General features: G+C 42.6%; 1 protein-coding gene across 9 annotated transcripts in view; it reads left to right on the top strand.

The window, feature by feature from the left end:
* The first annotated feature begins 274 nt into the window (after positions 1-274).
* The window catches only part of STAT1 (signal transducer and activator of transcription 1), a 29,324-nt gene continuing 6,057 nt past the window's right edge, over positions 275-23,541 (top strand). For 3 of the 9 annotated variants that reach the window (XM_049810355.1, XM_049810364.1, XM_049810380.1), the window contains exons 1-20: positions 275-949; positions 3,271-3,399; positions 4,043-4,187; positions 5,469-5,567; positions 7,452-7,547; positions 8,295-8,373; positions 9,451-9,542; positions 10,171-10,322; positions 10,606-10,764; positions 12,150-12,242; positions 12,682-12,741; positions 13,967-13,996; positions 14,084-14,177; positions 14,887-14,928; positions 15,995-16,078; positions 16,617-16,715; positions 17,215-17,350; positions 19,196-19,251; positions 20,424-20,518; positions 22,886-23,025. In XM_049810355.1, coding sequence (XP_049666312.1) covers positions 3,272-3,399; positions 4,043-4,187; positions 5,469-5,567; positions 7,452-7,547; positions 8,295-8,373; positions 9,451-9,542; positions 10,171-10,322; positions 10,606-10,764; positions 12,150-12,242; positions 12,682-12,741; positions 13,967-13,996; positions 14,084-14,177; positions 14,887-14,928; positions 15,995-16,078; positions 16,617-16,715; positions 17,215-17,350; positions 19,196-19,251; positions 20,424-20,518; positions 22,886-23,025 — 1,879 coding nt within the window. In that variant the 5' untranslated portion in view covers positions 275-949; position 3,271. Of the gene's footprint in view, positions 950-1,181; positions 1,307-3,270; positions 3,400-4,042; positions 4,188-5,468; positions 5,568-7,451; positions 7,548-8,294; positions 8,374-9,450; positions 9,543-10,170; positions 10,323-10,605; positions 10,765-12,149; positions 12,243-12,681; positions 12,742-13,966; positions 13,997-14,083; positions 14,178-14,886; positions 14,929-15,994; positions 16,079-16,616; positions 16,716-17,214; positions 17,351-19,195; positions 19,252-20,423; positions 20,519-22,885; positions 23,026-23,541 lie in introns of those variants that run through there. The other 6 variants (XM_049810338.1, XM_049810327.1, XM_049810322.1 and 3 more) reach the window with 6 other exon arrangements.

The following is a 23,541-nucleotide window of genomic DNA, read 5'->3' as shown; positions in this document are numbered from 1 at the left end:
GCCGCTGAGGCCGACCGCTCGGCTGTCAGAGAGGGGACGCTGCGGTGGCCGTCGCCAGCCGTGCGGCCAGCGGGGGGGGAGGCGAGGCGAGGCGGGGGGGGGGGGGGGGGGGGGCCGGTGCCGCGGCCGGGCCGCCACGGCTTTCGCTTTCGCCTTCCCCTCAGCCGGCCCTTTCTGGTTCCCTGCCGCCTTTCCCCGAAGTCACGTGGTGCGGCTGTTCCCGCCTCGGCGTCCCCCTCCCGCCGCCGCCCCCGCGCCTGCGCACTGCGCCCGGCCGGGGTCGGCGGGGCGCAGCCGGGAGGCGGCCCCCGCACGCACCCTCGGGCTGGTCTGTGGGAAGGGTTGGTGAGCGCGGCTCCCAGAGCCTTACCCGAGAGGTGGGGGGGGAGGTACGGCAGCTGGCTCCGAAGGAGAGTGGGGGGAGCGGCACGGCGGTGCAGTAACAGCACCTCAGGGGCTAAGGCCGCGGGGTGCGCGCGGAGTGTAAGGGAACCTGTCGCGTCCTCAGAGCGGCCCCCCCGCGGGCTAGCTTGCCGTCCTTGGCTGCCGTCTGGAGATGGGCCGCTGAGCTTCGCACGTCAGCGTCTTTCCTCCTGGGACAGCGGGACTCATCTCCTCACGGTCTTCACTCCTGACAGGGTCGCCCCCCTTCCCGTGGGGACACCGGGACCGCACCACCTTCCTCCCGGGCAGCAGCCCGGGCTTCCCTCGCACCCCTTACATCTGCTGACAAATCCTACTTCTTAAACGTCTGCTGGCTCCTTCTCAACGGCTGCACCCTCTCTCACACCTTTCCAGACTCCTAACACCGCCCCGCTCCGAACGCTGCTCGGGAGCGCCACAAGCCGACAGAAGCGGAGGCCGGTCCCCGGGGACGGCGCTCACCCGGTTTCTGCCTCGCCTGCCATTGCCAGCGTCGCCGCGCTGCCGGACAGCCTTTCCCTAACAGGTGCAACCTCTCTCTACGTTATACGTGCGGTGCTTCTGCCGGCAAACCCTGCGCAACTATTAGGGCCCCGGCGCAGCTCGCCGGTGTGGCCGGCGGCCCCGGAGGCCAGGCGAGGGGGGTTGCGCCGCGCCGAGAGGGGTTGCGCCGCGCCGAGAACACCCCGCCTCCCCCCACCCCGGGGAAAGGAAAGGGCCGTGGGCGGGGCAGCCCGGCGGCGCCGCGCTCCCATTGGCCGCGGCCGCGGGGGCCGGGCTCTGATTGGCCCTGCCACCAGCCGCCAGCTCCGCGGCTCTGCGGGTATTTGTCGGCGCAAGCGAGGGTCGCGGCGCGGAGTGGAAGCGCAGCCTCTTCCCACGAGTAAGTGCGGGCGCCGTGGGGTGGGTGGCTAACGGTCGCCAACGGCTGCAGGGAGAGCGGGCCGGGGCTGGCAGGTCTACCCGCTCTCCCGGGGAGGGACGGGACACACGACGCGGTGGCTGGGGGCAGGCGTGCCAGGTCGCAGGCGGCAGGGAACGGCTGTCCCTCGCCCTTTGCTCCCGAACTGCCGCGCGTGGTTGGGCGGCGATCGCCCGGGAAGTCGGGGGCGACACGAAGAACGGAATTGCTGGGAGATGGGGGGGTTTAAACGTAGTTAGAGCACAGCCAGGAAGGTGCCCGAGCTTAGCGGTGGAAGGCAACCTCGAGCACGGGTGTTACCGAAGCCTGCAGACCCGCGCAGCTGCAGATAAGGCCCCTTTTCTCCAGAGGTGCATACGGACTGCGATCCTATTGCCCATACCCAAGGGAAGGCAGAACAGCAAAATGGCCTTTCTGTCCTACACCACCTCGCTTGTCATTTTGTCAATGGCAGGCTCAGCCCTGTATCCCACTATTGGTCTCTCTAATGCTTTCTCTACAAAAAGGTGCCGACTTACCACTTTTTCAGTGTTTCTCATCTTGCATCCCCAAGGAGTGCATTTGCTGCAATATCGTATTGCTCTGTAACCGGCTCTTTGGCTGGTTCTCCGCCACTGCTCCCAGGTCCTCTCCCAGTGTAGTCGCTTTAAGACACAGAGAGGTTGGAGTACATCTTCATTTAAGCACTAGGGAAAACAATGGTCTATCTTCATGCATTGAGACAAATTCTTCCAGCTTTCCTCACCAATGTCATCTTTAACTGTTTGCCTTGATGCCACTACAGCATACTCAAGTGCTATGTTACCTGTAGTCCGAATCCCATGCACATCAAAATCCTCAAAGCCCTCACTTTAAACATGATACCGTTTTTAATTCTCATTTGCTTCTCATGCATAGCGTATGCCACTCAGCAGCTGAGGGAACTGACATACAAACACTAATGAATTTGGCAGGTAGCCATGTATAAGATAGTCCTCCACCCCAGTGCTGCCCTGTTCTTTGCATAGGAACTGTCACCCTTTTTTAAAAGTTGCAGATGCAATTAGACTTGTGTCTCACCACCCACGTTCTCAGCCTGGACTGTTCCTTGGACATATCTTTACATGCCATTTCCACTACAGGACGCTAACCTGCAGCCCAGTGAGGAGATGGTAACTGGTCTGCAGCCAGAGGCCATACATCGGAACACACAACCACTCTGTTATAGAACTGTTATTGTACAGCATGACTTCTCTCAGTCATATTAATTCATTTTAAGTAACCTGTGTCTGAAAATTTGATCATGAGAACTAAAGCATATAGTAGAAAAAACCAGCTCTCCAGTAAGTCTCCATTTAAACTGACTTGAGATCTAGTCCATTTTCAGAGCATAAAGTGATGACGCACATAACACCTGAAAATGGGCCACTAAAGGTTTCTTTGATTTTCTACTCACACTTTTTCCACCTTGTGGCAATGGGGAATACATCTGCACCAACAAAAGGTGAAACTCCACATATAGGGTCTTGATCACAGGTATCAAACACATAGGTCCTCATTCCCATATCCCTACTAAGGAAGAGAGCAGTAACACTACCTGTACCCTAAATGCTGTGAAATGGGCTTCAAAGGAAAAAAAAAAAAAATTTCATAGGGAAGGGTGATACAGCTTTGAGTTATTTTTCATGCAATAGCACACTCTCTTAATTTGCAAATTTTTTTTTTTATTAAAACAAGCACAGAAGAAGTTGTGTTTAGTTTTAATCATTAGCTTTCTACAATTGTTACAGATGAAAATAAAATGGTTTTGTTTGCTGAAAACACTTTTCCTTCCTACTCTTCCAATTTTGCCATTGTTCATGAAAACTTTAAATGAGTTACTTTTCAGCAGTTTAGTCCAAATACTACTTAAACATTTACACTGATTTTTGTTTTGCCCTCCTCAGGATGACTCAGTGGTACCAGCTACAGCAACTTGATTCCAAGTTTTTGGAGCAAGTTCACCAGCTATACGATGACAGCTTTCCTATGGAAATCAGGCAGTACCTGGCACAGTGGCTGGAGAATCAGGATTGGTAAGCATAGAAATTGGCCTTCAAGTTGTGTGATAAGCCATGTTCTTGTACATGCTGTTATGGGCAGCAGAAGAACACTGGGGAAGCAAGCTGCTAGGTGAACCTTTGCTGGTAGGACACTTCAGTAGATGTGTGGGTGCTATAGCCTGTGTTCCTGCCCGTCTTCAGGGCTTTCTAGAGGGGCCTGACACCTAGAGTAACAAGTGTACTATCTCATATTTCCCTTGGTTGGTCTCTAACAAAAGCAGCTGGTTTAAGATCGATCAGACCTTGGCAGCTCAGTCTCTTGCTGTTTGCAGACTTTGAGCTTTTGCCAAGATTTCTGTGCAGTGTCGTCTTATAGAAGAGTGGTACAACATGCACATGCATCAGGTTCACTTTTAGCTTCTTGATGTGCACAGAATGAGTAAATGAAGTTGCACAGAACGTGGCAAGAATAATACAGATAAACGCGACATTTCTATATCAAGGAAAGTAAAGTCAAAGTTGAGAGAAAAAAACTGGCTTATGTTTGAAGGTAATTCTTACTGATTGCATCTACTACAACTGGAGTTTGGGATTAAAAATAAGGTACTCTTGTATGCATTTCTTGAATGCTCTATTGAAAGTGTTTTTAATACAAGCATGCCTTAAATTATTCTAGGGAACATGCAGCCAACAACGTATCTTTTGCTACGGTGTTATTCCATGACCTGCTGTCACAGCTGGATGATCAATTTAGTAGATTCTTGATAGAAAACAACTTTTTACTGCAACACAACATAAGGAAGAGCAAACGTAATCTTCAGGTATGGCTGGGGTATATGCCTATACGTTTGCCTGAATTGCTTCAATAGTGCAATTGGATGCCTCTAAGCAAACTACCCTACCGTGAGAGATTTTCACAGACAATGTATGAGAATCCTAATTTAAAAGTCAGAATTAAAATGTGGCTCCATTTTTGTTTTAATTGGCTAGAAAGTTACAGTTTCATTACCAGTACAGATACATTTTCTGAGAACTCTAGAAAAAAAGAAAGTTGTAGTTTGTAAGGTGTTTACTATATATATTTGGAGCACTTACTCGAATGTAGTTTCACTTACTCCACCACTTCCCCAGCTGGTTTCGTCAGTGTCCTAATAAGCTTCTGATGCAGAAGAAACACGGGGGAAGGACTTCTTCCCATATAACTGCAGAACTACATTTAATAGCAAAGGACTTGTCATTAGACAGCACTTCTGTGCATCATATTCTACTGACAAAGAAAAGGGCCAAAGCAATTGGTAGTGAGTGTGACAATGCAGAACATACCCTTAGTGGACTTAATTACTTTCGTTAGTCAGACCTCGCTTCCTCCCTGTATGGCTCTATGCCAAAGGATCTTCCATAGAGTCACCTTCTCCACAGTCTATTTCCCACACACCTAGCTTCTCCTCAACACAAGTCAGTGATGAGGGGACTGCTTTCTGAAGACAGGAGAACATGACCAGGCTGTACTTACCTGATAGTAACTATAGGTCAGCAAGGAAAGGTCAGTCAAGAAGGCCGGTACAGCTCAGCAACCCCCTGGGGCAGCACTCAATCCAGAGCATGTTTCAACTTTGTATGCATGTAGAACAGTAAGGTTGAATTTGTATCCAGCCTTAACTACGCATTTATAAATCACAGCTAACATATCATCTTTAGATCACTGTGCGAGAGCTGTACCTGTCAAACTAGAACAAGTGCCCTTTAAATCCAGCAGCTATACCTCAAAGGTGTGGAAGGGTGGCTCCGAGAGAGAGGATGAGCTCTCTCTAGGACTGCAGGGTAGTATCTCACTTCTCCCACTTCTCCCAGTAATGTCTCTGACCCTTTCCTGTTGTTTTGTGCTAAGTCCCATCTCTTTGTACAGTAATGAACTTAAATAGAAACTCATTCTTGGAGATGGTTGTAGCTGTCACAACTCCTTGTAGTCTTCGAGCATGCTATGAGCAGTATGTGCCCTGAGGGTCACACACAGTCACCCGCTAATCTTTTTGCCAATTAGTTTACTGAAGGACAAGAAATTACAGGCATGAACTTTAACGATAGACTGTCTCTAATGCCAGGATAACTTCCAAGAAGACCCAATACACATGGCAATGATCATCTACAACTGTCTGAAAGAAGAGAGGAAAATACTGAACAGTGCCCAGTTGTCAAATCAGGTAACAGTCTTGGAATGTCTACTGCAGTTGTATCTACCCTTTCCTAATATTTGGGACAGGAGGAGTGGAAGAAGACTGAAAGAGGAAACAGACTGTCCTCTCTCTGCTCAGCAATATGTTTCTTAAAGACAGAAGAGTGAATACTCTATATGTACCAGCTGGACAGTGTGGCTTGTTTGTGCTGTATGAAGCATTTGGAGGGGAGATGGCCAGGATGTAATTTTTATTCCTTGAGTGATGCTATGTGTTTTTTTTAATGCTTCTGTACCATAGCCTGATGTGCTCATCAGATTTTATTACAGTTTAATAATTAGTGCTTGTCTTATTTCTCCAGCAAGATTTTAGCTTTTTTCATTTGCATTTTACTCCTTAATTTACTCTGTATTAAGCAACTGAGCTTTGGTGCTTCTCTGGACTGTCTCTCTGGGAAAATGGTGCATTGTTCTCCTTGCCAGTTATCTCCAAGTATTTCTTTCTATTTTTGTTTTTTTTAAAAGAAGCCTATTTCTTTCCTCTGAACCATAGGTAAAGCCATATTCTTCTCCTTCCTCATCTATTCTCTGATTTTTCATCATCTTGCTTTTTCCTTTGCAAGGAGAACTGTTTTGCAATTAAAAAAAAACCTCTGCAGTTGGGAAAAGCATGGAAACTATATAGCTAGATGTAATCTACTTATGTAGTAGTAAAGTGATGACTAATCGAGCATGTTAAGTTTCAATACTTACATACTTCCCTTTAGGGCAAGTTTTTGAATGCGTAGTGTTAGAGTGAGAGCAGCACTCGGGCACAGGCTTTCAACAAGGTTCCTGATGCAGCTATGTCCAAAACAGCTCCTCTAAAAATGTGACTCTGACAAAGCCCTTGCAGCTGCAGCGCAGCTGTTCAGTTTCTATTCTGGCAGCATGCAATATATTTGGGTCATCAAAAAGAGAAATAAGTCCTCCTATACTTACTGTTGGCAGTAGGTACAACACCATGCCCTACCTCTGCGTTCTGGTAAGTGTTCTCATTTCCCAAAGCTGAGAAGATAAAATGCAGAGCAGGCACAATTAAAAGCATCATAAAAACCAAAGGAGAATCCTGAATGTTAGAGTATGCTTAGATTGCTGTAATAGTCTGACTTAAATCTATGATGGGGGACCTTTGGCAGTTTACCAAAAGAAGTACTTTAGATGACCTTAGTGTAAGTTGAAGCGTTAATCAGAGCAATAATGCATACCTGACTGTCCCACATTGGAGGAACAGCAAGTTTTTAACACCAATAGTACTGTTAATGTGTGGAACAGAAAATCTTGTCTTTCAAATTACTGCAGTTCTCCCTGAGTGATGTCATGCAATAAACTTCCTGAATGGTATTGAGATCAGCTTTCAAAGAAACTATACAGAGAGATAAAATGTGCTCAAATCCCTTGATGGAAAGAAACTGCATACCAGGTTACCCCATTTGCCTATACATAGACCTATCTTGTTCTGGCTCTTAGCCTGTTTTCCCCCATACCCTGTATAGATGAATCTAATACTTGATGTCATCCAACCTAAAGGGTTGTTGTTTTCTTGAGATTTATTTAGAAGATACATGAAGATAAGCAAACAAAATAATGGATTTGTGCAGAGAGAAAATGGAATATGTTTATAGCTTGTATTGCTATGATGAAAAAATGCAGCATTATCACACAACAGGCATTCTTAATCCTCCCTTGTTTCTTGCAAATTCACCTGACCTCGATTTTAAATTATAAAACCTTAGTATGATTTATCAGAACAAGCCATACTTCATCATGTTGTTTGTCAACAAAAGCCACTAACTTACATTAATGAAAAAAGTATTTGCTGTCATGCGTCACTCTGGTTTGACTTCTGTTGTTCTACTTGCTTCCCCCTCAGATGGAAGTGGGGAGCATACAGAACACTGTGATTGGGATGCTGGACAAACAGAAGGAGCTTGATGCAAAAGTTAAGGCTGTAAAAAACAGTGTTATAGTAAGTATAGTATAACTATTTAAAGTAGTGTTTGTTGATTCACATATGTTGAAAAGCTTTCAGTACATAAACTGCCTAAAATGACAAAAAATAATGGAATGGCTTGGTTTTCAAGTCTATAATGAGTGATTGTCTGAAAATAGAAAGTAATTATTTATCAGTAGCACCATAATACACATTGGGATTTGACTGGTTTAGCAAGATCAAATTTCTTGTGCCTAAATCTTAGCAACATTTTGCCTATCTGAAATACTAGCAACTGAAAAAAAACCTCTTAAGAAATCATATACTGACCAATTTGTTGTTAACTAGAAGATAGATTTTCATTTAGTATATAGATGGTTATTCTCATAACAAATACTGTCATGACAGAAAGCTTTTCTCCAAGCAATATCCAAGAATTTGAAATCTTGTTTAAAATTCTGTGTGCTGTTCCAAGTTTTTCTACTGTAGCCTAGGTTCTCGTAAACTCTTAAACTCTCCAAAACTTATATGGCTAGACAGTAAGGGCTTTTTGGTATTTTATAATTAACAGATTTTAGTTAGCTGAGAAGAGGGAGGGAGAGTGAATAGAAGGTGATTAAGTTTAGGGATATTTCCTGTTAGGGAGTTCCAGGAAAATGCATTGCTACAAAACTGGGCTTCGTCTCTGTAAAGGGCTGGTACCAGGCAGTTCCTAATCAGAAGTAGTCTTGCATTACATGAAAGTATTGAATAATTGTGGCCACCTTCATTTGTGCCTTATAGGATGTGGAGCAAGACATCAAGACATTAGAGGATATGCAAGATGAATATGACTTTAAATGTAAAACCTTGCAGAATAGAGGTGAGTATCAAGGACATACCCTATTGCATATGGTTTGTAGAGTAAACTCTGCTGTCTTATGTCAGGAAACTAAACCTAACAATATGCAGCCAAACTTACTGGTAATGTCCCTCCTTCATTAATTCTACTTTATGCTAAAACCTAAATTCCTGAAAAATGCATTCTCTGCATCTGTCTGTTCTGACAAGAGCCTCTTTATTAACGCAGCATTCCTTTGTCCTTTACGTCCCTTTGCTACTAGAAATAGCAAACCCTATAGACTTTGACTGGTTCAACCATACACCTAAATAGTTAAGTTTAGGCTTCTCTGCCATCTTATATTTCACAAATGCCTTCCTGCTTCAAGTTGTAGGCTTTTGTGTACTGAGGGAAGCACATGCAGCTGTAAGCCCACACTGGTTTCATTATATAGATCTGTCTCTCTTTTTCACTACTTTGTTCTAGAAAAGGCTTCAGTTTCCAACACAAATTGACAAGTGACTGTCCTTCAGAAGAGGGACATGTTCAGAAGATACTAAAGGGAGCATTGAGCCACAGTCTTGCTCTTTGTAGTTGGGGGCAGGGAGCACTTCCGTGAGGCGGATGGGAACCTCTAACTTAAGGTCAGTAGGCAGCAGAGGTAGTAGCTAGGGTGACTATGTAGGATCTGTCAGCCTGGGCTACCCTCAGGAGGCTGTAAACATTGTCCCTTGAAATAACAGGTAACATCTGTTGCCAGGTTGAGTAATATGAACAATTCATGTCTGAAGTCAGCATGAGAGCAAATAGCTCAGTGTGTATCTTTACACAATGTAATCACTATTTTAAATCAAGTTCTTGCTCTGAAAAACAAGCAAATTTACATCTCAGTTACTGGGATAGTGGCTTTTCCTTGCATTAGTGCTTTACGTATAGACTGTGTCCTTTCAGAAGGGGGAAAGGAGGAATAGAAAAAAAAATCTAGGAGACTGTTAAGCTTTAAAAATATACTTCATTTTGACATTAGCCAGGCAGGTCACCTCCTCCCCGCAGTGTTTCTGCCATGCATACTTCAGCACTCCTTCAGCCTCACCTTCACAATTGGGACTTATTTTACAGAGCTTGAGTCCAATGGTGTGTCGCAGGAGGAATTCAAGAAAGAACAGATGAATCTCAAGAAGATGTTTTTATCACTTGACCTCAAGAGAAAGGTAATGCTCAAGTTTTCTTTCAGAAGGCAACAGCACTTCATTTTGAACATATGTTTGTTTTCATTGGATTGACATAACAAATTATGCAAAAGAAAACTTTTCTACTACTTTCAGTTGAACTAAGATTTCATTCTTTCCATCCTGACTAAAAGGTCTAGGATGTCTGTAAGCAATTTCATTTCTCTTCTAGCAACCTTTATCAAACTGTCAGGTAAAGCTAAAAGAACAATGAAAGGAAAAAGATGTCATATCAATAGTCATGTTCTTGAGGAAAACACTGATTTAAAAAACTGTGGCTATTATTAGAGTTAAATGTGCCCACTCTCACTGCAGTGCTCAAATCTACAGCAAGCACTGGGTGATCCCAGATATACACTTGGGACTTGGATGCAAGACACTAGCTCTTCAGAATTCAGCAATACTGAATATGCTTTGTTTCTCCCCTTAATCTAGCAAATACTCCAGCTAAAAAGAAGAAGGTGTTTTTAGAAAACATCATGTGTTGACAGAAACTATTACTTCGAGGTTCTTGCGGAGTTTTGCAAGACAGATAGCATGAGGTAAAATAGTACTTATTTTCCTGTATGAAGTATTTTTAATAAACAGGGTAATTTAATATTCTCTATAGGAAGTGGTGAACAAGATAGTCCAGCTACTGAACACCACAGAGCACACACAGAGTGCTCTTATTAATGAGGAGCTGGTGGAGTGGAAACACAGGCAACAGACTGCATGCATTGGTGGCCCACCCAATGCCTGTCTTGACCAGCTACAGAACTGGTAAGTCTCTAGTCAATGACTGCACTGGACAGGAACTTGAACACTTGTTATGAAGGAACACCAGATCTGTGAAATAGACTGATTATTTACATTACACATTTTCATTCTGTCACAGCGTAACTACATTTCATTGATTTTATTAGCTCACCACATTTGCAATGAGCAGGAAGCGTTCTTTGTGCACTGCCTAGTCCAAAGGCACCAGTCAGGCACACCTGACTGGTGTCTCAGCATTAGTACAATACAAAAACATGCTAAAAGTAATAAGATTGTATAATTGTAGGTTCACCATTGTTGCTGAAAGTCTACAGCAAGTTCGTCAGCAGCTCAAAAAGCTTGAGGAACTGGAACAGAAGTTTACCTATGACCCTGATCCCATCACAAAAAATAAACAAGTTCTGCAGGACCGAACATACAGTCTTTTCAAACAACTCATCCAGAGGTAACAGTCAAGAGTGATCTTTTTGTTTGCATAAATAAATGGATGGAGAGCTCCTTCCCTTCTGTTCCCTCAGTATTTCCTGCATGCTAACTTTGCATTTTCTGAGGTTTTCCTAAGTTTGTCACAAACATTAAACTAAATGACCATTTTTGAGATTTAGCCTATCTAGGGTTTCCACAGGTTTAGGCCCATGGAAAGGGTTTGTGATCAGTCATCATTAAGTTCGGAGAAGCTGTGCTACAGCGTGCATTGATTACAAAATCAAACTCCTAGTTTGTTAGTCCATTTCTTGCTTTAAGCTTCAGCCCTGCAAAGTTCAAGTAAATGGAGGCAAGAAACCATCTGCATGAAGCTATGCCCAAGACAAATACACACTAGATTCTCCAACCATTTGTCTCTGGACACATCCTCCTTGTCTGCAGTGTAGGGAGGCCAGCCCTACCTCTGTATATTCTCTATGATGCAAGTTACTGTAGCTGGTAGTTGCCCCACGTAAGATCAGGGTCCCATTCTGTAGACATACAGTAGACAAAAGTTAATGCTGCAGAAGACTTGAATCTAGCAGACAAGAGCTGGGGCTTAGATACAGTAGGTAACATCCTGTTACAGGGGGCTAGAACACAGGTTTCCAGAGTCCCATTCAAATGCTTTGACCACTAATCTCCAATTGCAAGACACAGGTACTGCTTTTCAATGAAGCAAAGGCAATGAGGAAGAGCTGTAGAAGTTCAGCTGCTGTTTAGTTATCTTGCCTGTGAGCATAGTGGAAGGAAAAGTCTCCATGCTGCCTAGGACTTGTTAACGGTAGAAATACTTCAGGATTTATGTCTATACAGCACAGTGCTACACAAAAGGTGCCTAAGACAGAAACAGTTTGGGGTGTATCAGAACAGGTTAGCCTCAGGAGTTTGCTTCATGGGGTTCGCTAGCCCTCGTCAAATCCCCAGCTAGCTTATTTAGCCCTTGGGCACACATTGTTATGTAGCACTGTCTCACAGCACCGTAACCATAAGAATTTGGCAAGCACTGCAAATGGCAAATGAAGCAACACTCTTCACTTAGATTATGCTAGTTACATCAGAGTGTTTACATGCTGTTTGATTTCAGGGAAGTTTGAGGTAGCACTCTCCCTCCTCAAGCCATCAGTGTATTTAGGAAAAGCCAAGCCTTATGAAATCACTTTATACTTGGAATATTTCTAGCCCCATTGATACAAATGAAAGAAACCAGGGCATAGACCTCTGTGTAGACTGAAACTGAATGAATGAAGTCTATAGTACTACTGGTAAATCGCCGTTCTTTCAAAGTTCACTTTTAATGTAATTTCTTATTCCTTAAAGACAACATTGATAAATCAAAGTGCCTTTAATCTGTTCTTTCCATAGCTCCTTTGTGGTAGAGAGGCAGCCTTGCATGCCAACACATCCTCAGAGGCCATTAGTCCTGAAGACAGGAGTACAGTTTACTGTAAAGCTGAGGTATGTTTTCCCCTTCCCCCTTCTTGTTTTGTGGTAAGCCTTTCATGTCATTGACTTCTACAGCTGAAAGGATTGCACATCTTACACTGTAGCCCAAGTGGTAAGGTCAGGAGGAAGAAAGTGCCATGTGGCAGGGGGATGTCTTTTAGCAAATTTTAACTTGCATTCAGCTTTTACCCTTTACCAGAAGTGGGGGGTATTGAGTGCATAAGAAACACAGCCAAACAGCAGAAGACACATGCAGTCCACTTTGTCATGCAAAAGAATAACTCATTTGCCCATCTAGGTTCCTCTCTAAATGCCATCTTGTATGGAGCAAGCTTGGAATCTGTATGTGGCCCTGAGTGGTGCAGCTTAAATATACCTGTGATAAGCAATGCAATAGAAGAGAACCTGTGTTTTGCAATTTCAGTTATTAAAAAAAAAATTCTCTTTCCAGATTGCTGGTGAAATTGCAGGAGTTGAACTACAACTTGAAAGTGAAAGTTTTATTTGATAAGTACGTTGCATTTTTCTCATCCCTGTGTACGTTAATGGTAAGCGGTCCCCATGTTCAGAAATCCAAAAGGCAGTCATAGTGTTGAGTTGGCCAGGAGCAGGCTGGTTCTCCATGGCAGCAGGTATATCTTCCCTTTTTCTTACCCATGCCCTTGCTCTAAATCTCTCTCTGCTGTTAGAGACATGTCACAAAGCACAGACAGCCTCAGCTTCTTGCCACCAGCTCCACTCAGGTGCGCTGAGGAGAGCTCACTACTGCTAAATCAGTCTATGCACAGAGCAGCACTTGGACAGCAAAGGCACTGCAAAACCACTTCTCTGTTGCGAGTGTTTCACTTGGGCTAGCACTAGATGAAAGCGTAGCATCAAACTCCACTGTTTCCAGTCACATAATTCAGCCTTGTCTTTAAAATATCTTACTTTTTGGGTAGCCTCTAGTGAGGAATCTGGCTATCCTAAAGCTGTCTTTGAATTAGGGGTATAAACAGTCTACCTTTAACCTGTGACACGTTCTCAATTAGTGAAAAACTTAAAGCAGTCTAAACAGTCTACTACTAATCTTTTGTAAGCAAGTTCAGCTTTTTACAAGCGCTACAGTTCAGATGAATTTAGCACTTTAAGGGCAGGGAAGGAAATGTAACAAGCTCTCCAAAATAATGACAGTGGCTGTGCTTTTAAGAAAGCAGGTGGGTTTCTGTCTTCCCATTCAAGCCTTTAGGGGGCATTCTGTTCACTTGAAACAGCTCTGGGCTCCAGGAACTTGCATGGAATGGGGAAAAGGAAAAGAAATTCTTAGGTGGATGCGTGAGCTGAGGCTTTGAGAAGTGCACCAGATATAAAGCAACTCAGTAAAATCCTGAGTGGTAGGAAAACTGATTCAAGTGAAGCAGCAATTTATTCAACAAGTTGTATGGTTTGAAAGCAGATTTAGAATGACAGTACTGTGTAGGGTTTTTTCTCAGAGCAAGAGTTAAAACATATGTAGTAAAAGAAAAGACTTTCTTTGATTATAAAGCCCCATAGCAAAATTTAAGCCTCAGTAAGAGACAGCCTGTGTAGCACAATATGTATTTTGACTGCTTGAACCAATGGCCTCCTCTTTTACACAAAAGATTTCACAGAAGCATTTTGCCAGTTCTCAGTCAGCTGTCAGCTACTAAAACAAACGTGCACATTTTCTCTGTGGCAGCATCTTGAAAAGATTTGTCTTTTCTTTTTGTTGACAGAGATGTAAGTGAGAAGAACTCCGTCAAAGGGTATGTGGCATCACAGTTTGGTATGTTAATATTGGGTTCTTTCAGTGAATTTGAGACTTAATTCTTTTTCTCTCTCTCTTTTTGAAGGTTCAGGAAATTTAATATTTTGGGAACAAACACAAAAGTAATGAACATGGAAGAATCTACTAATGGAAGTCTAGCAGCAGAATTCAGGCACTTGGTAGGGTTTTGGTTTGTTTTTTTTTTCTTTTATTGACACATCCATTTAATTGTGTGGGTAGAGGGTGTGGTAGGAAGGAAATTGCTTTTGTTATTGAAGTCATTGTTCACCCTTGTGTAAGAGGAACTATGATCATCTCTCCTTCTTTGTTTTTCACTTTTTGAAGTATTTGGCTTGTTTCAGTTGAAATGCTATTGCTTTTGTCACTGAAACAGGGCCAGAAATGCAAATAAGAGTATTTGCTGCCATACAGCTTATGTTGCAATGAGTTCTTTGGAGGAAGGAGAAAAAGAAAACCTAGAAATGCTGTTTGGGGCCTTTCAGAGGAAGTCTCCCTTCCTCATCCAGACAGACACTGTCTGGAGTTTATTGTCCAATTCAGAGAGGTACTTTGATAAACGAGTATTTCATCTGATCCTTCCTGATTTCACACTGCTTCTGTTCTTATAAGGCCTCTTTACATAAAGGCGTTACATTATAGCAGTGCAATATCTATTTTCACAGATTAATAGTTTATAAAAGAGCAGTAGTTACCTACAGTTTAATCCTTTGGCTTCCACAGCTTAGAACTAAATAGAATCAGACACTAATGCAGCAAGCTTGCATACAGTTGAGCAACTAGGGCATGCAAAACATTTCCATCCTCTACCACTTTTATTTGTGGCTGAGGTAAATGAGTGATGGGGTCTTTGTTGTTGTTCGTTTGCAGCAACTGAAAGAACAGAAAAATGCAGGAAGCAGAACAAATGAGGTAAGCAGCACTAACCTTGTCTGTAAAGCTTTTGCATAATACTAAAAAGGCATTTGGACTTTTAAGATAATGCTCTGCTCAGCCCCCAGAAGAAATACACAGGATGACAGATCAATAGGAAAGGACTTCAGCGTTTCTAGGAAGTGATCTGTGTAGGAGGTATCTAGAAGTGAGAACTACTACCACAATGGTGTCCCTTTGGACTCTCCCTCATTGGTATCTAGCTTTAACAGGACTTTCTGGCAAAGACAGATTTTTTCTTTGGCTTCTAGGTAGAAGCCAAAAAAACCCGACAAACCCCTGCCATTCTAACAGTCAGTTTTAGGAGGTTAGCATTGTCACTTGACTTTGGCTTGTGTCATGGTTTAACCCCAGCCAGCAACTAAGCACCATGCAGCTGCTCACTCACTCCCTCCCCCCACCCGGTGGGATGGGGGAGAAAATCAGGAAAAGAAATAAAACTCATGGGTTAAGATAAGAATGGTTTAATAGAACAGAAAAGAAGAAACTAATAAGATAACACTAACAAAATGACAACAGTAATAATAAAAGGATTGGAATAAACAAATGATGCACAATGCAATTGCTCACCACCCACTGATTGATGCCCAGTTAGTCCCCAAGCGGCAGTGCTCCTGCCCCCCACTCCCCCTCGTTCCTATACTAGATGTGACATCAGATGGTATGGAATACCCCTTTGGCCACTTTGGGTCAGCTGCCCTGGCTGTGTCCTGTGCCAACTTCTTGTGCCCATCCAGCCTTCTTGCTGGCTGGGCATGAGAAGCTGAAAAATCCTTGACTTGAGACTAAACATTACTTAGCAATAACTGAAAACATCAGTGTGCTATCAACATTCTTCTCATACCCAACTCAAACACAGCACTACACCAGCTACTAGGAAGCCAATCAATTCTATCCCAGCTGAAACTAGGACAACTTGTAAAGTGTTTCTGAAGTCTACAGCAAGTAATCTTGGGCAGAAAAGGTTTTTCCCCATGATATATCCCCTTGCCTTCCCCCCAGGCAATTTTCAGTCCCTGAAAGGTTTTGTTTGTTTTTTTTAAAGGGTCCTCTCATTGTAACTGAAGAGCTTCACTCTCTGAGTTTTGAGACGCAGCTGTGCCAGCCTGGCTTGGTAATAGACCTAGAGGTATGTCTTAGGTGAATCAGATAGACTTAAATTCCTGTTATGTCACTCATGCTGACAATCTAAACTATCTTTTTATTTTTTAAGTACTGGGATATCAAGCACTTTCAGTTATTTCAAAATATATGAATGACACTTCACAACATCTCTGTATAGACACATACAGTGAGAATGCTGTCAAATTTCTGGGTAAATAAGAGTAGATGTGCTTTTCCAAAGTGTCTGATAACAAGCCCTGTGTTTTAAGCTCTCTAGATACCGCTTTCCATTTATTTCAGAAGCAATATGCTATGAACTCTACCGTTAAAATCAGTGCTATAACTGACACTAAATGAAAGTCTTTATCAGACAAAAATCACCTAAGTCTTTCTAGTACTTCATCATGCTGACATTTTCTCCCCTACATACAAACTTTGAGTGAAAAAGTTAAAGACCATGCAAGCAGGGAATTACAACAGAAATTGGTTTGTGGGTAATCTAGAGGAGGACTGCAGCAGCAGTACAGGATAGTCTGACATGTTTCCTTTTGGGTCACTTTCAGACCACGTCCCTTCCCATTGTTGTGATCTCAAATGTGAGCCAGCTTCCAAGTGGATGGGCTTCTATCTTGTGGTTCAACATGCTGTCTACTGATCCCAAGGTATTTGAAAAAAGAAATTGTATCAGAAATAACTGTGTAATTTTTAAGCTTTGTCTGTATACAAGTGGCTGCTGCATTTTTTTCCATGCAGATGACTCTTAATGGCCTTCAAGCATAGATAGAGGCACAGTGACTTACTTCCCTATCCTAAAACACAGCAATGTTTGAAACCCATATAAGGATCGTATATGTTGTATTCAGTATATACAGTACACAGCAAGAGGCCAAATAAACATTCAAGAATTCAAATTCAGTGCACTTGAGTAATCTAGGAATTCTACCCACTGGGAGAAGGCATGTCCAAAGCAGAGTCCCAGAGATTACTTTTCCTGGTTAAAAGCGCCTGTCAGAATAGAAGCCTGCTTTTGCAGAGTTGTGTCAAGCTGACATCCATTCTTATATCTGCATTTTGCTTTGGCAATACACTGTTATAATTTCAAATGGCATTCTGAAATTAATGTTTATTAACCATAGATTATATTTTTCCCTTCCATTCCAGAACTTGTCCTTCTTTCTGAATCCACCTTATGCAAAGTGGTCTAAACTTTCTGAAGTTCTGAGTTGGCAGTTTTCTTCTGTAACAAAGAGAGGACTTAATGCAGATCAGCTGAACATGTTGGGAGAGAAGCTACTTGGTATGATCTGCTTCCATCATAGATGGCCTGTTTGAATTTAAGCTAATTCTACATCTTTTCTGCATTCTATTTTAAGTTTTCATTTTCTCTCACACCTTTTCCCCTCATACAATATCACTTTATAGCAATGAAATGTTCTTCAGTTTTCAATATGGTAGAGTTTGTAAATGAAGGTCTGGTTGTGAAAAAAATCTGCAGTTCTAACTTAAGAGTTCTATGCATTAGGGCAGTGCAGATTGGGACTACTTCTGCCTTTTAAAGAGCTACAGAAGTAATGCACATGCTTAGTCAATCTTTGAGATGGCTGTTTCTAGGCAATTTTTTGGTTTTGTTTTTAACTCTGTCTCCATTTATTTTAACTTCATGCATGCCCCCAACTACAGTGGGGGTTTACTCTATCTGCATAAACACAGTTGCAATACCAAAGTGCACACACTATGAAACTATTGAAGGATATCAAATTGAACATCTCCCAGATGAGAGTCCTTAGTAAAAGCCTAATCAACCATGAGTTTTGTTTCCAAACTCCTTGTCAGTTTGCCTGATAGGCAGGACACTTGACACTGCTACTGAGTTTGCATAGTAGACCCTAGATAAAAATACTGTTGATTCAGTGTATTCCACTCACCTTAAATTTCAGGAAGCATTTAAAGGGATTTAACATTAGTGGGTCTAGGTGGTAAGTACAGCATTCCAGTCTAATTCCCTTCCTCTGATTTCCCCAAAACATAAGATCTGACAAAAGCTTACTGATTTAATAGATTACTTTTCAGAGTTCTGCAAGGAGAGTAAATTTTTTAGTTTAATTAACCATCATGAAAACAAAGTGACCACTGACATATTTCTATGGTCTGCTTGCATTTGAGAGCTTCAGAGATTTTTTTAAAGCTCTGGTAACAGTAGGGATGCTATTTAAATCTTATGTCTACAGCTAAAAGTATTTCACTACCAGAAAAAATCCAGGTAGTTGAACATTATATATTCAGGATTCCTTAGTGCAAGGGGACACAGAATCTAACAGGGTGCCAGGATACAACTCACCTGCTGCTTTTGTGGTGTGAAAGTTGACAGAATCTTGATCTCTAACACTAGCAGCATCAGAAACAAGCTCCCTAATCCATTTTATGTTTAGGGCTATGAGAGGGAAAAGCAGCATATTTCTGACTTTATTGAAATCCATAGCTTGATCTGTAACAGTAAGAATTTGGTTCTGAATACAGTCAGGGTCTGCAAAGCTCTAGCTGCTGTAGTCACAGCATAGGATTTTCTTTGTGGCTTGGATGTGGCTGTGAAACACTGTTGACATAAGAAGGCAGTGGGAAGTGATTGCAACAGGAATGAGATGAGACTGTGGTTGGGGTAGGCCTAGAAGTCAGAGAGTTTCTGGGGCAAAAGCCTACAAGCCACCAGAATCAAGACAGGACAGTGCTTAATCTCAGAAGGATATTGTAGGGTCTGCTGAGCTCCTACTGAAAAGCTTATGGGTTGCAGTTTTCTTGTTTTGCTGGAGAAGAGATGTGCAAGATTTCAGTCTCCTTCCTGGAAGCATTTTGGAACTGGCAAGTGTTAGGAGTAGCATAGCATAGAAAGTGTCAGAATGAATTGGTGCCCGTTACGCAAGGTCTGTTTGAATATATTTGGTCATTCTGATGCAGTGAACTTCTCCAGAGAGAAGCTTTGCAAGCTCTCCCTGCACTAGCTGTGTAGCCTTCCATTTCTTTTCTTTCTTAGTCCAACAGCTCAGAGGTGTAAATAAACACTCAGAATTTAGTGCTATAAGTACCTTCCTTTCAGCCTTACTAAGTAACTTACGGAATATGACTGAAGTCAATTTATTCTGCTCAGGGCCAACAAGCGGAGGATCTCATGATGGCCTTATTCCTTGGACAAGATTCTGCAAGGTATGTACACAGTTTAAAAATTGAGATGGAAGAGGGAGTTTTGTCTTAGTTTGTTGTGGGGTTTGTTTGTTGGGGGGGGGGGGAGGGTTTGTTGTGGTTTGGGTTTTTTCAGGGTGCTTTTTTTTTTTTTCAGAAGTGTACCCTAGTTATTCTAGAGCTTACATGGTTGTGGGAGGTTTTGGTGGTAAGGTTAAAGTAGCAGCAGCAGGAGGAAAAACGGCTTGTGATAGCAAGGAGTAGGTGATTTTGAGACTGCTTTTGAGTCATGTAAACTATATAGGAAAAGGCATGTTTCAAACACAGTATCTTCATTATTATTAATGCAGTTGCTATTAATAGACTAGTTCTCGATTTTTAACTATTACAGAAAGTGTCAAAAAAAACCCAGCAAGGTGAACAATTCTTCTCTGTCATAGCGAAGGACATTTCCCAGACCAGACCAGATTAGGGTAAGGATTAGCACAGGGCAGCCAAGAGGGGTCAGCATGATGACAGAAAGCCGCATAATGAGATTTCAGAACCATGGCTGCAGCGAGACGGGAAGACTCTTCACCTTTTCTTTGGCTTTAGACCCTGAACTGGTATAGATAAGCAGGAGATGACAGCAGGCAGGAGCAGACTCCAAGGGGAAGAGCAAAGCTCTGGTGACCTACAAGCACTCGAGTTCATTAGTGTGGGTGTCTCACAAGGAATGGAAATCCGAGTCAGGACAGAAAGTGTCTAAGCTATTCTGCTAGCCAGCCTGGCAGAAAGCCCCATGGGATGGTTTGGGTGTCCAAGAGCTCCAATAAGGACAGTGCCCAGGCAAGAACCAGAGCCCTTCCTCTGCTCTTAGACCAGTGTCATTGCATGAGAGGCAATGGATCATATTTTTGTAGGTACTGTAGGCTCAAGCAGGCATTTCTCTCGCACTGCCTCTTGCCTTAAGATTCAGTACATGCTTCATTCCCAATAGTTTCTGTCCTTCTGGAGTAGAGAAGCAGAAAAGGAGAAAAAAAAAATCATAAGAGAATACAGGGAGGGTGGGAAGAAGAAATAGGGGAGAAAAATGCAAGAACAAGTAGATGCTGAAAGGATTGAGAGCTTGCTTTCTCTCTGCTTAATAAAACTGACATCACATTATCCCTGTTCTCCCCCTCCTACCCCCCACCTTTCCATATTCTGAATTTCAGGAAAATATAAACGATAAAAATTTCCCCTTTTGGCTGTGGATTGAGGGAATCCTGGAGCTTATTAAGAAGCACCTCCTGTGTCTCTGGAATGATGGGTAAGACATGAGTGAAGTTAACAAAGATGTGGTCATTGCCTCTGACCTCTCATTTAGACTAGCAGTTGCATCCTCAGGTTGTGAGGTTGTTTGTGCAGATAACTTTGGATCCAATAAAGTGGAACTTGCAACCAGAAAAGTCCAAGGCAAATGAATTCTAGTAGTGAGGAAGCCTCTAATGAGGCAACTGCTTAAAGCATAAACGTCAGATGACCAAGCTGTCCCATTTAAGTCACAGAGCAGGGCTTTGAATGTTAGAATTATTTTTTTTGCCTCTGCTCCTGCTGCAGGTAGGTTCTTTCCACACCCCAGAACAGAGCCTCTTTTGTGTTTGACAGGGAAGACTGAAGTACAACAAAGCATAAGTCATAAAGTCATCATCCATCTTAAAAAAACAAACCAACAAAAAACCCCCACAAACCAAAGGAAAAAAACCCCACAACCAAAAAACAAACAAAAGACCTACCCACAAGCCAACATTATCGTGAGCCTCCTGTAGGTGGCAGCAGCCAGACTCTGAACTTATGTATCTTCAATATGAGTCCAAAAAGTAGTCTTTACTGATTTTAGTAGAGTATATTAAGCAGTAAGACTCTGCCAGATGGAAAATGAGTTCTATTTTCCCTTTAATACTGGTTTAGTAAACTTTTGACTCTGATATTGCCAATTTTAGAAGTAATTGCTGCCAGAAACAAGTTTAGCCAAGGTCACAATCCTGCATTTTAGGTTTAGCCACATTATGAAACCCTGTCAGTAGCACACTTACAATGCAGCATCCTAGTATCCCACAGGTCTGCAGGTTCTACATCAGGATTGCTCTGTCTTGCTACATTCAGCAGCAGGCTTCAAATTATTAGCCCCTAGCCCCAGATGAGTTCTGTCAAAGCCTTGTTTCACCACCTAAAACCTACATATTTCTTAACTAAGTGGACACCAGTGCAGCGGGAACTTTTCCCACCATTATTGAAGCAGAATTGCAGTTCTGTCCTATTTGGTGTTCCGCCTCAGTATGGCTGTGTGCCTACAGGATTGGGTTCGTGGCTTTGATAGTATACAGTCTTGAATAGAATTACTCATTGCTCTCAGTTATGAGAGCAATCCCCTGTTTAGGGTTTAACAGAAGGAAGAGGTGCAAGTTAAATCCTGAATGTCATCAAAACCAGAAATTCAGTACTATTAGTTTTTCCTCTCCGTTGGCTTTATTGGGTAGTCACAGATCTTTGTTTCTTAGAAAGGCAAAAAGGGAAACTGAAGGGAAAACTCTTGCCAACTGTAAAGATACTTGAGTGGGAAAGAGACAAATATATAGGATTCATTAGGATAGAGATACCCCTTGTGTACAAAAGATTAAGTATTACAGCCTCAAGAACACTTGCCTTTCTTTATACTTGAGGGCTGGGAAGGCAAAATACTTTCATTATACACAGGATATTTACCACCCAACACATTTGTTACTTAAAGCATGCCATTTCAAACAAACAAAAAAAACCCCAAAAAACTCCCAACAAAACACGACCATAAAACAGGATAGCTTACATCATCTGAAATTCTAAGCAAAATCATGATTATTTAGTAGTTTTTGTGCAAAAAGCACTTTCCTTAATGTGCAGGACAGTAAAACTCCTTAAAACTTCATTATTGATAGAGTACTTTGAGGAATAAGAAGCAGTGCAAAGGAATTCTGACCTTTTTAAAAAAGCAGTTGGGGTTTGACCAGGGTTATGCCCTAGTGCTAGCTTGTACAACTCCCTCCCCAGTACCTGTTCAGACCAGTCCATTTCTTATAATTACCACACTGGCCTCCTTGCCTGCCTACGCAGTGACATTTGCTGAGCATAGTGAATTTGAGGCATAGAAGTCACACAAGCTTAACAGCTCATCTAGAAAATGTGCACAAGGAATAAAACAAACCCCACACCTGTATGAATGCAATCTGGTAGCTAGCAAACTGTTTCATCACCCAAAGATGGGAAACAACTGTTCCTTAATATACTTTTGAAGTTAAAACTGCTAGCTGGGATCTGACCATATTACACATGTAGAACTTCTGCTTCCACAGCCCAGCTTTAACAGCAAAGGACAATATCTTTTATTCCGAGCTCAGAAAAATGTTTGTATAAGCCACCGAGCCAAAGGAAGAGTGCTGAGGGAAGCTGTAGCGATTCATGGCTTCCACAGGGCAGCTTCAGCCTGTCCGTCCTACTGCTAGCTTTGCAGCTGTTCACAGGACAAAGCATTCTGTAAGGCTTTTACAAGTACTTCTGCTCTTTTAAGTGACAAAACTTTTTTAGTTTTCCTAGCTAGCCCAGCACAGCTTAGATTTTACATCGAAGAAGTAAACTCAACTTTTTCTTTTCAACATTACAGCTGCATCATGGGTTTCATCAGTAAAGAGAAAGAACGTGCTTTATTGAAGGACCAGAGCCCAGGAACATTTTTACTAAGATTCAGTGAAAGCAGCAGAGAGGGAGCAATCACATTTACTTGGGTAGAAGGATCTCAAAATGGTAAGTCAGTAACAGAGAACATCTTTGTCCTCAAAATACAAGGTTACAGCAGAACAAGAAGTGTTTATGCTCTTCTCTTTCACACCAAGAACCAGTACAATACACTACTCTACCAGCCCCCACCCTTACAAGCAACAGGCCACAAGCAATAGCAGGCAGATACCTTACTAGGTGTAGCTCATAAGCCACATGGTGGCTTCTTCAAGGTTTCAGATAGGGCTAGAAACACTTCCTAGGTACTGCTTCTAGCCCAGAGGTTTGTTGAGGACAAACTGCCAAGGCCATCTCCCCTGCCCCCTTAGGTTCTCTCTTAGCAAGACACCCTTAGTACATACACACCTGCATCTCCCTCCAAACCCATAGCATCAGAGACTTCCTCATCAGAGACTTCTTTCCCAGCAAAAGTTCACTACAGCCACATTCAATCATCTCAGTATTATCGTTATCTCCCACTACTTCACCTTGCGTACGAGGCTCCTTTCTGAAACAGCTTTCTGTACCGCGTGGTCTGACACA

The sequence above is a fragment of the Accipiter gentilis genome, chromosome 1 (assembly GCF_929443795.1).
Source record: "Accipiter gentilis chromosome 1, bAccGen1.1, whole genome shotgun sequence".
Classification (NCBI taxonomy): domain Eukaryota; kingdom Metazoa; phylum Chordata; class Aves; order Accipitriformes; family Accipitridae; genus Astur; species Astur gentilis.
Note: the sequence above shows the minus strand (reverse complement) of the source record. Positions and strands in the feature narration are given on the sequence as shown.